We start from the raw sequence: 14,235 nt of genomic DNA, 5'->3' as shown, positions 1-14,235 counted from the left end.
ATGGCGCTGCAAACCTCTCCTGTCTCCCCCGCTGCTCCCCTCAGCAGTATTTTTGGTCTGTCTGGGTCCGCCTGCGTGTTCTGCTCCCCGCTCTGTCTCTGGTGAATTCTCTTACTCTCCCGCACCTCTGGCCTGTACCCCAGTTCTTGTATAAATAAATACATCTTTTCTTTTTTAAAGATTTATTTATTTATTTATACAAGCACTGGGTATAGTCAGACATGCGGGAGGGTGAGAGAATTCACCAGAGCCAGAGCAGGGAGCAGAACAGGCAGACTGACGAAGTACACTGCTGAGGGCAGCAGCAGGCACGGCAGGAGAGGTCTGCTCACCATGTGGGACCCTCGCCAATGACTGGGATTGAACTGGTGCTGCAAAGGCTGCGGGCAGCTTTGCAGCCCAGTGCTCAACTGCTGCGCCACTGGGGAGGCCCAATAAATTTTTTTTTTAGATTTATTTGTGCATACAGGAACTGTGGTACAGGCCAGAGGTGTGGAGGGTGAGAGGATTCACCAGAGACAGAGTGGAGAACAGAACAGGCAGATTGACTGAAGTACACTGCTGAGGGGAGCAGCAGGCAAGCAGGAGAGATCTGCTTGCTGTGCCATGTGGGTTGCTCCCTGGCCGGGTGGGAATCAAACTCATGCTGCAGAGGCTGCAGATTGCTTCATAGGTTGCATCTTAACCCTTGTGCCACCAGGGAGGCCCCTAAATAAATAAATCTTTTTTTTTTTTTTTAAAGTGTGTTCACATTGTTGTGCAACCAATCTTCAGAACTTTTCATCTTCCAGAATTGAAACGCTATGCCATTACATGCAGACCTCTCCTGCCGCCCGCTGCTCCCCTCAGCAGTATACTTTGTCAGTCTGCCTGTTCTGCCTCTGCTCTGGCTCTGGTGAATTCTCACTCTCTCCCGCGCTTCTGACTGTACCCAGTGCTTGTATAAATAAATAAATAAATCTAAAAAAAAAAAAAAGAAACGCTATGCCATTAAACAGCAACACTTGTTTTCTTACTCCCCTGGCCCCTGAAAACCACCATTCTACTTTCTCTTTCAATGAATTTGTCTATTCCAGATGCCTCATATTAAGGAATAATATAGCTTATATTTTATGTCTGACTTATTTCACTTGCAAAGTATCTTTAGGATTCCTTCATGTTGTAGCATATGTTGCAAATGCCTTCATTTTAAAGATAGAATCATATAAGTCTGCAGTACCAAACTTTGTTTATTCATTTATCTGTTGATGGACTTGTGCTACTTTTGGCTATTAGGAATAATGCTGCTGTGAAAATAGGCATACAAATATCTCTTCAAGGCCATGCTTTTAATTTTTTGGACATACATGCAGAAGTCAAAATGCTGGCTCATATGATAATTCTGTTTTTAATAGAATTAATTTCCGGAGTGACTGCTCCATTTGACATCCCACCAATAATGCACAAGGGTCCTAATTTCTCCATATCCTCATTTACACTTATTATTTTTTATTTTTGAGAGCCTTCATCTTAGGGATGTAAGGGGCTGTTTTATTGTGGTTTTTTATTTGCATTTCCCTAATGATTAATAACACTAAGCATCTCTTCATATGACCATTTGTATATCTTTGGAGAAATGTCTGTTCAAATCCTTTGCCTGTTTTTAACTTTTTCCTTGTTGAGTTTTAGGAGTTCTTTACATATTTTGGTAGTTAACCCCTTGTCAGATATATGACCTATAAATCATTTCTTCTGTTCCTTAAGTTCTCTTTTCATTCTGTTGATTGTGTCATTTGAAGAACCTAAGTTTTAAATTTGCTATGGTTCAATTAATTTATTTATCTTGGGTTTTTATTTATTTATTTATTTTGCTTTTGGTGTGAGAGCCATTAAATCATTGCCAAATCCAACATGAAAAAAATTTTCTCCTGTTTTTCTTCTAAGAGTTTTATAATTTTCAGTCTTATGTTTAGGTCTGTGGTACATTTTGTATTAATTTTTATACATGGAGTAAAGTCCAACATCATTCTTTCACATATGGATATCCAGTTTTCTCAACACCATTTACTGAAAAGACTATTCTTTCTCCCGTTGAATGGTCTTGACACCCTTTAAAAAAAGTTAATGAATTATATATGTGAGGATTTATTTCTGTTATATTCATTGATCTATATGTCTGTATTCATGCCTTGATCACACTGTTTATTATAGATTTGTCATAATTTTTACAATAAGGAAGTATGAGATTTCTAACTGTTCTTTTTCAAGATTGTTTTGGCTATTCAGGGTCTATTGAGATTCCATAGGAATTTTAAGATGGATTTCCCTATTTCTGTAAAAATTGTCATGTGAATTTTGGTAGGTATAGAATTAAATCTGTTGATCTGTTGGTCGTTGTGACTTCTTATTGATTTCAGTATCTTTACTATCAATACCTGTAACTTTAATATGCATATTTTATTAATATCAGGTCTCTTAATTGATGAACACAGGATATTTGTTAGGTCTTCTTTAATTTCTTTCAGAAGGTTTTATAATTTTCAGTGTACAAGTCTTTCTTCTTAGTTAACTTTATCTAAATGTTTTATTCTTTTTGGTGCTATTGTAAATGAAATTTTTTTTTTTTTTTTAAGAAATTTCTTTTTTTTTTTTAAGATTTATTTATTTATTTATACAAGCACTGGGTACAGTCAGAAGCACGGGAGGGCGAGAGAATTCACCAGAGCCAGAGTGGGGAGCAGAGCAGGCAGAAGGACCGAAGTACACTGCTGAGGGGAGCAGCGGGCGGCAGGAGAGGTCTGCGCGCCATGTGGGACCCTCCTCTGGTGGCCGGGGAGCAGCCGGGGATTGAACCGGCGCTGCAGAGGCTGCGGGCAGCTTCGCAACCCAGCTCTCAACTGCTGCGCCACCGGGGAGGCCCTGTAAATGAAATGTTTTTTAAAGTTTTCTTTTCAAACTGTTCATTGTTAGTGTGTAGAAATGCAACTAATTTCTGTTTGTTGTTTTGTATTGCATAATTTTACTGAATTGTTTTATTAGTTCTAAGGTATTTTTTGAGCAATCTTTAAGATTTTCTATATATAAGATCATATTATATACAAATAGAGGTAACTTTTCTTTTCCTTTCCAGTTTGAATATATTTTCTTTTTCCTGCCTAATTGCTCTAAGTAGGATTTCTAATACTGTATTAAATAGAACTGGCAATAGTAAACATCCTTACCTTATTCATGGTCTTAGGACAAAAGCTTTCATTCCTTTACCATTGAGTATGATGTTAGCTGTGGTGTACCTGTGTATGATATGTAGCATGTGTAGTATGATGTAGTTTTTCATGTATAGCCTTTATTATATGGAAGTAGTTTCCTTTCATTACTAATTTGTATTGCGTTTTTATTATGACAAAGTATTGAATTTTGTCAAATGCTTTTTATGCATCCATGAAGTATTCATTTCTATCCCCCATCATTCTGTTAATATGGTATATTATGTTGATTGCTTTTTTTGTATTGAGCCAGCCTTACATTTACATTGTGGTATATAGTTCTTTTTTTTTTTTTTTTTTAAAGATTTATTTATTTATTTATACAAGCACTGGGTACAGTCAGAGGCATGGGAGGGTGAGAGAATCCACCAGAGACAGAGCAGGGAGCAGAACAGGCAAAGGACCGAAATACACTGCTGAGGGGAGCAGCGGGCAGCAGGAGAGGTCTGCGTGCCATGTGGGACCCTCGCCATGTGGCCGGGGATCAAACTAGCGCTGGAGAGGCTGCGAGCAGCTTCTCAACCCAGCGCTCAACTGCTGCGCCACTGGGAAGGCCCTATAGTTCTTTTCATATGCTTCTAGTGTTTGCTTGATGTATTGGCTCATAATTTTCTTTTATGGCTTTAGTATTAGGATTATGTTAACCTCAAAGAATGAGTTAGGAAGTATTCCCTTCTCTTCAATTTTTGGTAACAGTTCGAGGAAGATTGATTTAACTGTTCTTAGAATATTTGGTAGAATTCACCAATGAAGCCATTTGGTCCTAGGCCTTGCATTGTTTGGCGGCCTTGTTTTGTTTTTTTGAAACTTAAAGAAAAAAACTTATTGAAGATTTGATGTTTCCAGAAAACTATAGCTCCAAAATACATTGTGTCTTCTGTGTTAAAACATGTGTTAAACACAAATACAAAAACCATGAAACAAAGCACCATCCTTCAATAATCTGAGCAAAGAGTCCTGAAGACCAATGTGGATGACTTGAAAAGGGTGGGCTCTTTTAAGCACTGCCAAAATAAAATATAAAAAAGGAGCACAAATAGGTGCATGCATTCAGTTGTGTATACTGATTTAGAGCTTGGAAATCAGATCATTAACGTATTTATAAAAGTGTGTAGCGTCAAAGGAATAGAGCCGCCAGCATTCAAAAGCAGTGTTAACTGGGCAATGGAGCACCACAGTATGTCTCTCCATTGCCCATCACCCAAAACACTGGTTCAACTTTGAAATGAAAACAAAACAAAACATAACTCTAATTCCTTTGATTTTTCTCTGTTTAAAATCAAACAGAAAAACATCAATTCTGTGATATACTAACATTTTTAAAGAACATCATTGGTACAAGTGAAGGACTAAGCACAGAAATGTGTTCACAGAGTTTACAGAGTGCCTTCTACCACCTCTTGGTGATCCTTAGCAGGAGCAGCTTCATAGTCACTGGCACTAAGCAGAGTTATGTAATACTTTTTTTTTAAAAGATTTATTTATTTATGCATATAGGAACTGGGGTGCAGGCCAGAGGTGTGGGGGGTGAGAGGATTCACCAGAGACAGAGTGGGGAGAACTGGCGGAATGACTAAAATACACAGCTGAGGGAAGCAGTGGGCAAGACAGGATTGGTCTGCTGTGCCATATGGGTCACCTCCCTGCCCAGGATCAAATTCGTGCTGCAGTGACTGCAGATAGCTTCATAGTGCTGCGTCTTAACCCCTTGTGCCACAAGGGAGGCCCCAAGTTATGGAATTCTTTACCAGGTGTTTTAGGAAATCATGAAGATAATGCAATAATAAGACAAGACACTTCTCATGCAGAGAAGGCCAACATCACTCCAATTTGCATAATCTCAGCAGGTGTGGCGCTCCATATACCTAGACAAGGCATGTCAGGGTGATCTCCCAGGGCCTCAGCTTGTAGAGAAGTGGAGCATCCAACATGATACTCAGGTATTCCTTTATCCCTCCACAGCTTCATTAATAGCATATTCCTTATTATCTGTGTTTCCTAGAATTTCTTATAATTTGCATAATCCTTGAGTGAAATCCATATTCTACTTGGCAGGAAGATAAAAGAGCTGTTTTGTTTTTTCAAAGTAATTAAGCCCCAGTGATTGACAAGCCATGGTTTCAGTTCTTCAGGAATTTTTATCTTTTTGAATCTGTTCGACAGTAAGATCTACTTGGGCCCTTTCTTTTGAGGAGGCTGAAGTGTCTCACTGGCACTGCCACCATCTTCTTTTCCAGGAGTTTTCTGTTTGTTCCTTTTTATTTTCACTTCAGTATTTTTCTGCTGCTAACCAGATATACTTTCCTGGGGTTCCTACTCTCATATTCCCGCCCCTGTTGCTCCTATTACTATAAACCTTGACTGAAGCCAAAAACTGTTATAGGTGCCCCCCCCACCCCCCACACCAAGGAGGGTGCTGGTGAGGATAGATAACTCCAGGGCTAATGGGGAAAAAGTATTAGTGGACACGGGAACTCTGTTAAATATAAGGGAATTCAGAATTCAGAGGCATTCAGTGTTCAGGATTTTAGCATTTTTGGATCTTCAGGGATTCTGGGGGCAGTGATTTCTGCCCCCACCATACTGATCTTCTAGAAGGCTGTTTCAGGTCTCTGAAGGATGTGGAGAGGCTTCCAGCAGCCAACCTCAGGGAGGGAAAAGTTCTGAGGCCTTGCAAGTAGCTGAGCGATTGAAACTGTTCCAGGTTTTGCTGCTGTTACAGCCCCGGCAGGGAAGGCGAAGACCTAGAGCCAGGCGCCTTGCTGAGCTGTGTGAATGTGGCCGTTTGTCAGGTAGTTTGACCAGAGCAGCTGCTGTTTTGAGTGTCGCTTGTTTGGTGCTGCACTGGGGCATCTTGGCAACTCTGGTGAACATCTTCTATTGTGTCTTCTGCTGTCTTTGTGAGTTGGATCCCAGCCTATGGTCTGGCTGCCGTGTGCGCCAGGCCCTCAGATGGTGGGGAGACACCATCTTGGGAGTATTTGGGTTTAGGGCTTTAAAACACTGGGCACTGCTTCTGGTGAGGTAAACGGCCAATTATGACCTCAGTAACTCTTTGTTTTCCCCTGGTTTGTTAAATAAATTCCATTATTATTGTTCCCTGAAAGTGAGTTGCCTTGCAATTATATGTGGGTGAAAAACTCAGATGATGACCAGTAAACTGTTTGGGCAGTGTCCTTGGCCAGTTTTAGTCCCTTTTGCTGCCCTGTATCATTACCTTTTTGAAATTCTTGCTGTTCTGCAGATTGGTGCCCACATTGAGTATTCTGCTTTCTGGAACCCATTCATCCCCAGTTTTCATTCCAGCCACTGTAATGTATAAAGTATTTCACTTAATTCATCCTTCATGGCAACCTTTATACACTTGGCTTCATAAAGAAGCAGCTGTGACAACACAGTACTTGCTTACCTTCCTGGAATTTAGGCTTGGGATTGATAAGTGATTTGCCCCCTCTTCCTTCTGCCACCATCTCATCATGTCCCCGATGAGGTCTGTGTTAGCATGAAGCTCTACATCTGAGGCACCGGTCACCATGGCTGCCACCACACATCTATTGGGAGACTCCAGATTACTGATTCTCCTTGCCAGTTCAAACAGGTCTGTTCAGATTTTCTATTTCTTCATGAGTCAGTTTTGATAGAATGTGTGTTTTTAGAAATTTGTTTAATTTAGGGTTCTATTTTTTGGTGTATAATTGCCCATAATATTTTATAATGTCTGTATCTAAAAATATTATATAAGGAAAAAGATATTAAATAGTGGGCTTCCCTTACCATTTTTCAAGTTTACTCTTTAAGCAATAGAGTTTGTAAAATTAAGGTAGCTGAAAGAAAAACAAAGTATAAAGTATTTTGGTTTTCTTCATTTTGTTTTTTTAGCTTTATTGAAGTATATTTGACAAGATGGTAAGATATTTAAAGTGTCCACAGTGTCTATCTGGTATACATATGCATCGTGAGAGGATTCCCATCATCTAGTTAACACATCCATCACCTCATATTTCTCTCTCTGAGTATGTGTCTGGTTGTTGTTCAGCTTGGTTGTACTTTGTTTTGTGTTTCATGGATTTATACCTCGTCCTTTGCAGTCATCAGACCTCATCCCACAGTCTCCCTAAGACAGTGAAAATACTCCCCATGGGTAACTGGCAAAGGACTGCTACAGGCAACTGAACCATCTTTAATGCATGTGGAGTGTCAGGTTCTTGCTGGTAAATCAGTTTAACCTCTAAGCAACCCTTGTTGTTTGAGGGGCGTTGCCTGGGTCTCTGCTAGCAGTAGGATAACTCTTTGATTTAAATCCCCAAAGCACAAGGAGGAGATGGTCTTGAGTCACAGGCCTTACCGACTTTGGAATTTTCCTCTTCTTTTTGTTCTTTAAGCAAAACTGTTCCCCTGGATGCCCAGGACTCTAAATGAACCATGTTTGCTGCTGCCAGGAGAGGTTAACATGAGAATGACAAACCATGACTCTGAAAGTCTACAAACTTCACCATGATCTCTCCTTAAGCAATTTCAGAGCTAGGCTCACTTTTTAAAAGATGTTGCATTCAGTCAATGAGGCATTTTGTTGAACAAAGCTGTCATCTGTGCCTTGCCATAAAAGAGTGTCCACAACATGCAAGATGAGTGCCAGACAGTGAACAATGGGTGCTACAGCTCAAAGCTGTAGGTGGACAATGCGCGGCACCTTCAGGGATATGGACAGTCTGGTGTGCAAAGTGTACACAGACTTCAGTGGGGCCTGGGGATGTCCACACAGCTGGCAGTCAGGCTGGGCACCATGCTGTGGAATAGATGCTGCTCACTCAGGATACTGAGAAAACTTTAATGAGAGGCCATAATTTTCTTAGCTTATTTTCTGAATGGGAAAATTCTAACCTGGATCCTGATGGCCTTCTAGATGCCTTCTCTGTTGAGGACAGATTCTGGTACTTTCTTGCAGTTCTGAGTCTTCTCCTTCAAGGAATTCCTGTTAGGTGGGAGCTTGGCCTCTGGGGTCCAATTTCTGCAACAGGGTGGTCCCCAGGAAAGGGGGAGGTTCCCTGCCCCACCCAAGGGAGGGTGGAGCTGAGCAGGAAGAGGAGAAGCTGGAGAAGAGACTGAGGAAGGAAGCAGGATGGAGCCAGGAGACCTGGAGGAGGCGCATGGAGCCTAGAGACACGTAAAGAAACTGCGCTTGTCTTTTGGTCGTGGACTGGGTGACACAGATGTGGGTGAGACCTGTGGGGAGGTGACAATGGCAGCTTTTATCTTGATGTTGATTTTGCTCTTTTCCTTCCGGGCTTGTCCAGTTGTTTGTGACCCTTTGCTGTGGGTCCCCACTGGAAGATGCTTTAGACTTGTAGCAGGCTTTGGGGCCTTGCTCTGGGCCAATCCCATTTGGATGGACTTTTACCCACGAGGGGACGGGTAACTTTGGGTGCTTCATTTAGAAATTAGACTCTTTGCCTTACCTGTATTGTTTCCTAGTTTTATTAAAGTTCCTTCCCATTAAAGTCTCCTATGTTTTGTGTTGATGCGGTGGATGGCAGAACCCATTTAGAATAGGCAGGTTTGCGGGGTTTGGGCTGCCCCTCTCCCTGTCCTATAACATTTCTATATCTCCTATTTTTCTTCTTTCATCAACTCCTGTCATTTTCAGCTTGGATGAAAAGCTTCTTTTGAGTTGGCTTCCTGCAATCTCAATTTTCTGCAGAGTCCTGTCTGCTTTAGTGCCTCCACTCTGTTCTCCCTTAAAACGTGTATCCTCCCTTTCATTATGGTCTATTCCCAGCTCACCAGTTGAACACTGCCGTTAACCTTCAGAGGACGTACATCCATATGCCCTAATATTGTGCTAATAACTATGCTAAATATGACTTAGTGGGGATTAACTGTCCCAGACTCTCCAAGGGCTATGGGGGGTACCCAGAGCCCTGGATTGTTGTCTGCTTCTGCCCAGTGCTGTGGCAAACCACCCTACCTTTCACAGAGACCTTGATGTGGGTCAGAGGTCGGGGCTGGTTGCAGACTATGGTGTTAGGGACAAGCCTGGCCTCTTGGTGGGACACCCTTTCCCAGTGTTCAGGACAGTATGCGGTCTTCTCAAGACACCGACCTCACCAGGGACCCTGATGGCTAAACGAGCCCTAATCCTACTTTCCTCTGCCCCCAAGGACCTGTCAGGCTACCTGCCATCTAGTTTCTGATAGAATAAGTGAGGCAAGGGTGGCTGTGGTGAGCTCAGCAGCAGCCACACTTTGCAGATGGGTGTGAACATGCCAATTAGGGTATACGTGTGCCTGGGGATACATTTGTGGGTCTCTTTGGGGTTATGTGTGTGAGATTATGTGGGAAGTTGCATGTGTGTGCCTATAGAAGGGTTTTAGGAGGTCTGCAAACTGTCAGATGCCTTATGCCATATTCCTCTTTTTTTTTTTTTTAGCAGTTTAAAAGGACAGGTTTATTAGGAAATGAAGAAAGTAACTAATAGAGGCACCTGCATAGACACAAGTGGGCAGACAACTGCTGCTGCTGCTGCTTTTCAAAGAGAAAGAATTGTTAAAAGAGATGCCTGTGTAGACACAGGCGGGCGGTCTCTGAACGAGGGCTGTCTTTATGCAGTTTTCTGTGGCTTGGGTGAGAAGCAGACGAGGCCGGTTCCCAAAAGGCTCTCATGGTATGTGTGTGTGGGTTCTGAGAGCCAGATCTGGAGCCAGATGAGATTCCACAGGGCCTCAAGTCTACATTGGGTGGGGGTGGGGTAAAGCCCATAGTCTATACACCCTGGGTCATTTGCATATAAAAGGCGGGAATTTGCTTTTCCCTAGAGGTTTGCTGTGTCTGGGCCAGTTGCCATGGGCACCTTGAAGCTTTATGAGCAGCCTAGCTGGCTCCCAGGAATGCAGGGGGTTGGGAATAGAAAGATTGACTTCCAGCTCAGATTTTGGGAAGGAAGGGGTGTCCCTGTGGGACCATGGGGAGGGGGTGTGGGGGGCACCCAGAACTGTCAGAGGCCATGCAGTATCCTAAGCAAGGGCACACTGGAAAGGACCTGGCCTGTGATGGTGAGGACCAGGAATGAGGCTAGAAGGGCTTGGAACCTCTGCCCTGTTCGCTCACCACATCCACCTCAAATCCATCCAGAACCAGGTAGCTGTGGCCACTGTGGCACTCCCCATTGCCACCCTTCCTCTACCCATGGCTGCTGGAGGCCCTTCTTGGCACCTGTGCTGTTCGGTCTCCCTGTCTCCTCTGTGGCTGTGGGTGCCATGCTGTTAGGGCTCAGTGGAGTCTCCCTGCTTATGCCCCCAGTATTGTTCCCTGACAAGGGTTTGAGTAACTCATATTCCCACACATCTCTCTCTTCCTAGAGAACCTCCTCTGGAGGCCATGGGCCCTCCTTTTGAGCCCCAAGTTCCATCTTCCTGGATCTTCCAGGCTGGGCTGTGTTGAGAGCTTTCCCCGTTCTGAGGTCCTGGTGTCCACAAATGTCAGCAGCTAGCCCAGATGCCTATGGGTAATGCAGGCCTGCAGAGAGAGGCAAGGAAAGAGGGTAAGGCCTCCGTGGTGGCTCAGGCACACTTGTTGACTCAGGGGCACTGCCGTGCCAGGGTGGCCCCTTGGCCCTCTCTCTGGACTCTATGTGAATCTGCACACTAAGGACATCTCTTGTGGCTTGGGTGAGACGCAGACAAGGCCGGTTCCCAACAGGCTCTCATGGTATGTGTGTGTGTGTGTGGGTTCTGAGAGCCAGATCTGGAGCCAGATAAGACTCCACAGGGCCTCAAGTCTACATTGGGTAGTGGTGGGGTAAAGCCCATAGTCTAGTCACCCTGGGTCATTTGCATATAAAAGGCGGGAATTTGCTTTTCCCTAGAAGTCATGCTAGTACTACCTTGTGCTGTCACGTGGGAATTGTGAACTCCAACCCATAGACTTAGTTAGCAAAATTGTAGTGGGTCAGACAGAGGTCACTTGGGGAGGGCCTTTGGGCAGGGTGTCCAGCATGCAGAGGCATGTCCAAGTGCCTGGTCAGCAGGGACCCACAACTAGGATAGAAAGGGGCTCCAGGACTGAGGTGAACCTCCCCCCAATAGTGGGACTGGGACACAAACACGGCAGCTACATGAGCAATGGGGCCTCTTTGCTGGGTCCCTGTCCCTGTACGGAGACCCCAGGAGCGAGCCAAAGTGAGGTTCCTTCTTTTTCAGGCCTCTCAGCCACACCTCTGGTTTGCTGCATTCTCCCTGGACTGGCAGGGGAGGCCCTATAGTAGTGGTAGCCAGGCCAGAGAAGCAAAGGACAGTGCCCTGGGGTGGCTTGGACACTGCTCTGTACAGCCCCTTCAGCAGACCTTGTGCCAGCTCTCCTGCAATCTGAGCCGTCTGCCAGCCAGCCAGCCGAAGACTTTTACACTAAGTTCTAAATGGGTCCCGAGCCCCATTTCCCATTTCCATCAGGGGAGAGTTTCCCTAGTACTAGTGCTTTTCCCACTTATCCAGGTATCAAAATGAGGAGAGAAAGTAGGAAATCCCCTAGCCCCCAGCAGACACCCTCTCCTTGGGATCTTGGGGCTCATCCTGAGGACCCTTTTGTGGATGACTGGGGCAAGTGGTGTATGGGAAATGTCTCATCCCCCTTAGCACCACACTCTCCCACCTGGCTTCCTTGGCTCTGTAAACCTGAGGTGGGGGCCTGGATTGGGCGACCCTGTTTCATTCCCCAGAGGCTTATTGACCACAGGTTCCTAGGGGATGCACCCTCACAGCCCCTCAAAGGGGCTTTGTGCCACCACAAAGAGGCTCTGTTCCCCTAGAGAAGCCTGGGCATTGCCATGGCAACAGAATGGGCTGGGAAGAAGGGGTCCACCATCTGGGAGGGCACTTGTGCACAGACTAACTGTAGTTCTTGGTCTGGGTAGACAGCTGTCCCAGATGTGCTTCTTTAGGGTCATCAAGGCAACTCTCTGACCCCTTGGCCCTCATTAGGAGCTGGACTTGTAGGTGCTGGTGCTGGTGCCTGTCAGGTCTGTCTGGGTGGGGCCCCAGACTGAACATCAGACTCAGGCCCCTCTTCAAGAATACCCCTCTCTCTGCACACCCAGAGTGGTAGGGACAGACCCTTGTGACTGCCCTCTACACTATTATTTTTTTTTGAAGATTTATTTATTTATGGGCCTCCCTGGTGGCACAAGGAAAGACGCACCAATGAAGCTATCCAAACTCCAATGCCACAGGAGTTCGATCCCCAGCCAGGGAGCTACCCACATGGCGCAGCATACCTCTCCTGACTTGCCTGCTGCTCCCCTCAGCAGTGTATTTCAGTCGATCTGCCTGTTCTGTTCCCCACTCTGTCTCTGGTGAATCCTTTCACCCCCCCACACCTCTGGACTGTACCTAGTGCTGCAGTGGCTGCACATAGCTTTATAATGCTGTGACTTAACCCCTTGGGCCACCAGGGAGGCCCTGCCCTCTACACTATTCCTATGTTCATTGACTCCATCTAGTGGGGCATCTTGAGTGCTCAACCCATCCCTTCTGCTCCAGGTTCCCTCCTATGGGTGGAGCTGCCTGTGTAGCGTAGAGGGTACTGTGATTGCCAGCCTTAGCCTAGCCATACCTGCCTGGATCTCTGTGGCTCTCCAGCCCTGGGGCCTTGGATCCTTGGGGTATTGCCAGGCTAGGTGCTGCAGGGACTACAGGAAGGTAGGTCCTCACTGCCTGTTCCTTACCTTCAAGCCTGTAGGTATTGCCTTTCTGCTATAGCTACAACTGGAATTTGAGTCAGATGCAGGAGAGGCAGCGAGGGGCTACCCTAAATCCCGGCCTGGGGCCTGGGATTGTTAATTGTCTATCTACATCTCAAGAGTCCATAGAGAGGCAGATCCCACAGATCTAAGGAGACTTTGTGCCACCATTGGCACAGGGAACCCTCAGAGGGAATCCTAGGTAGAGACCTTTTAGGGGGCTCTAGCCCTGGCCTCTATGCTCTAGTCCTCTCACCTAGGAGGGAGAGTAGCTGGGATGCCTGCCTGCTCTGTGTCCATGTGCACAACCTTGGGGCAGGAGGAGATTACTGTTTGTACCCCCTCACCCCACTATGTCTGATCCAGTGCAGAGGGGACACCTCCTCTGCTGTAGAAATCTAATTGCCAGTCTGAATCCAATTACAGCTCTCTTGGCTCCCTAAAAATCCTGCTGTTCCTTTGGGCGGTGGCCAGCATTTCCTGGGTTCTGGAGAGCGGAATTTCCTGGATTCTTCGCTCACTTGTGCTCCCCCCTGCCCCTAGGCAGCCTGCCACTTTTTCCTCTCTCGCATGCATTCTGATTACAGCAGTAGGTCATGCTCCTGGTAGAATGTGGCATGTGCAGCGCCATGGGCAGTCTGAGGTGCCTAAAACCCTGCACCCAGGAAGAGGGAGAGCCCGAGACCTTTCCTTCCAAGGTTCTCTGTGCCGCTGTGTGCACTGTGGTCATGACCATGCTCACTGCTTTGCATCTAATTCTTGTGGCTACATCCCTTTTCCCATTTTGAGTTGAAGTTTCCTCTTTTTTTTGGTGATCACAAGAACGCCTTATAGATGAAGGATGTCATTCTATTACTGGTGTTACAAAGACTTGCTTCCATCGGTTGATTGTCTTTGGATTTCTTTCTCTTTTTCTTCTTTCTATTATGGAAAATTACAAAAATTACAAATGCACAGAAGTAGAAAGACTGGTGTGACACATCCCCATGTACTCCAGCAGCTTCCTCCATGACATTCTCTTTACTCTAGAAGTAAAGCCGTCTTTCATTGGCTTGTCTGAAACACTCACTGCATGTGTTGTTCTAAATGATCTCACTTTAAAAAATAGAAATTAAAAAAGCCGTAATATGTTTGTCTTTGGGGGGAGTGTACAGAAATGTTTCATTCTCACAAAATAGAAATGACTGCCCCCCCATTTACCTTGGCTGTTTCTGCCATTGCTCTAAAGTGGAGAGCAGCCTCTCCCTACCTAGGTCTCCCAGA

The 14,235-nt window shown here is 45.2% G+C and overlaps 1 protein-coding gene and 1 pseudogene across 1 annotated transcript in view; one reads left to right on the top strand and one right to left on the bottom strand.

The window, feature by feature from the left end:
- Positions 1 to 4,618: 4,618 nt before the first annotated feature.
- LOC119234682 (mortality factor 4-like protein 1) lies at positions 4,619 to 6,777 on the bottom strand (annotated as a pseudogene).
- A 3,461-nt stretch (positions 6,778 to 10,238) lies between these two features.
- The window catches only part of ARVCF (ARVCF delta catenin family member), a 64,410-nt gene continuing 60,413 nt past the window's right edge, over positions 10,239 to 14,235 (top strand). The window contains exon 1 of the mRNA XM_037497839.2: positions 10,239 to 10,376. Coding sequence (XP_037353736.1) covers positions 10,305 to 10,376 — 72 coding nt within the window. The 5' untranslated portion in view covers positions 10,239 to 10,304. The remainder of the gene's footprint in view (positions 10,377 to 14,235) is intronic.

This window comes from Talpa occidentalis, unplaced genomic scaffold (assembly GCF_014898055.3).
Source record: "Talpa occidentalis isolate TD23 unplaced genomic scaffold, MPIMG_talOcc4v2.1 talOcc4.8, whole genome shotgun sequence".
NCBI lineage: Eukaryota > Metazoa > Chordata > Mammalia > Eulipotyphla > Talpidae > Talpa > Talpa occidentalis.
The sequence above is the reverse complement of the archived record's forward strand: the minus strand, read 5'-3'. Positions and strand labels throughout refer to the sequence as shown.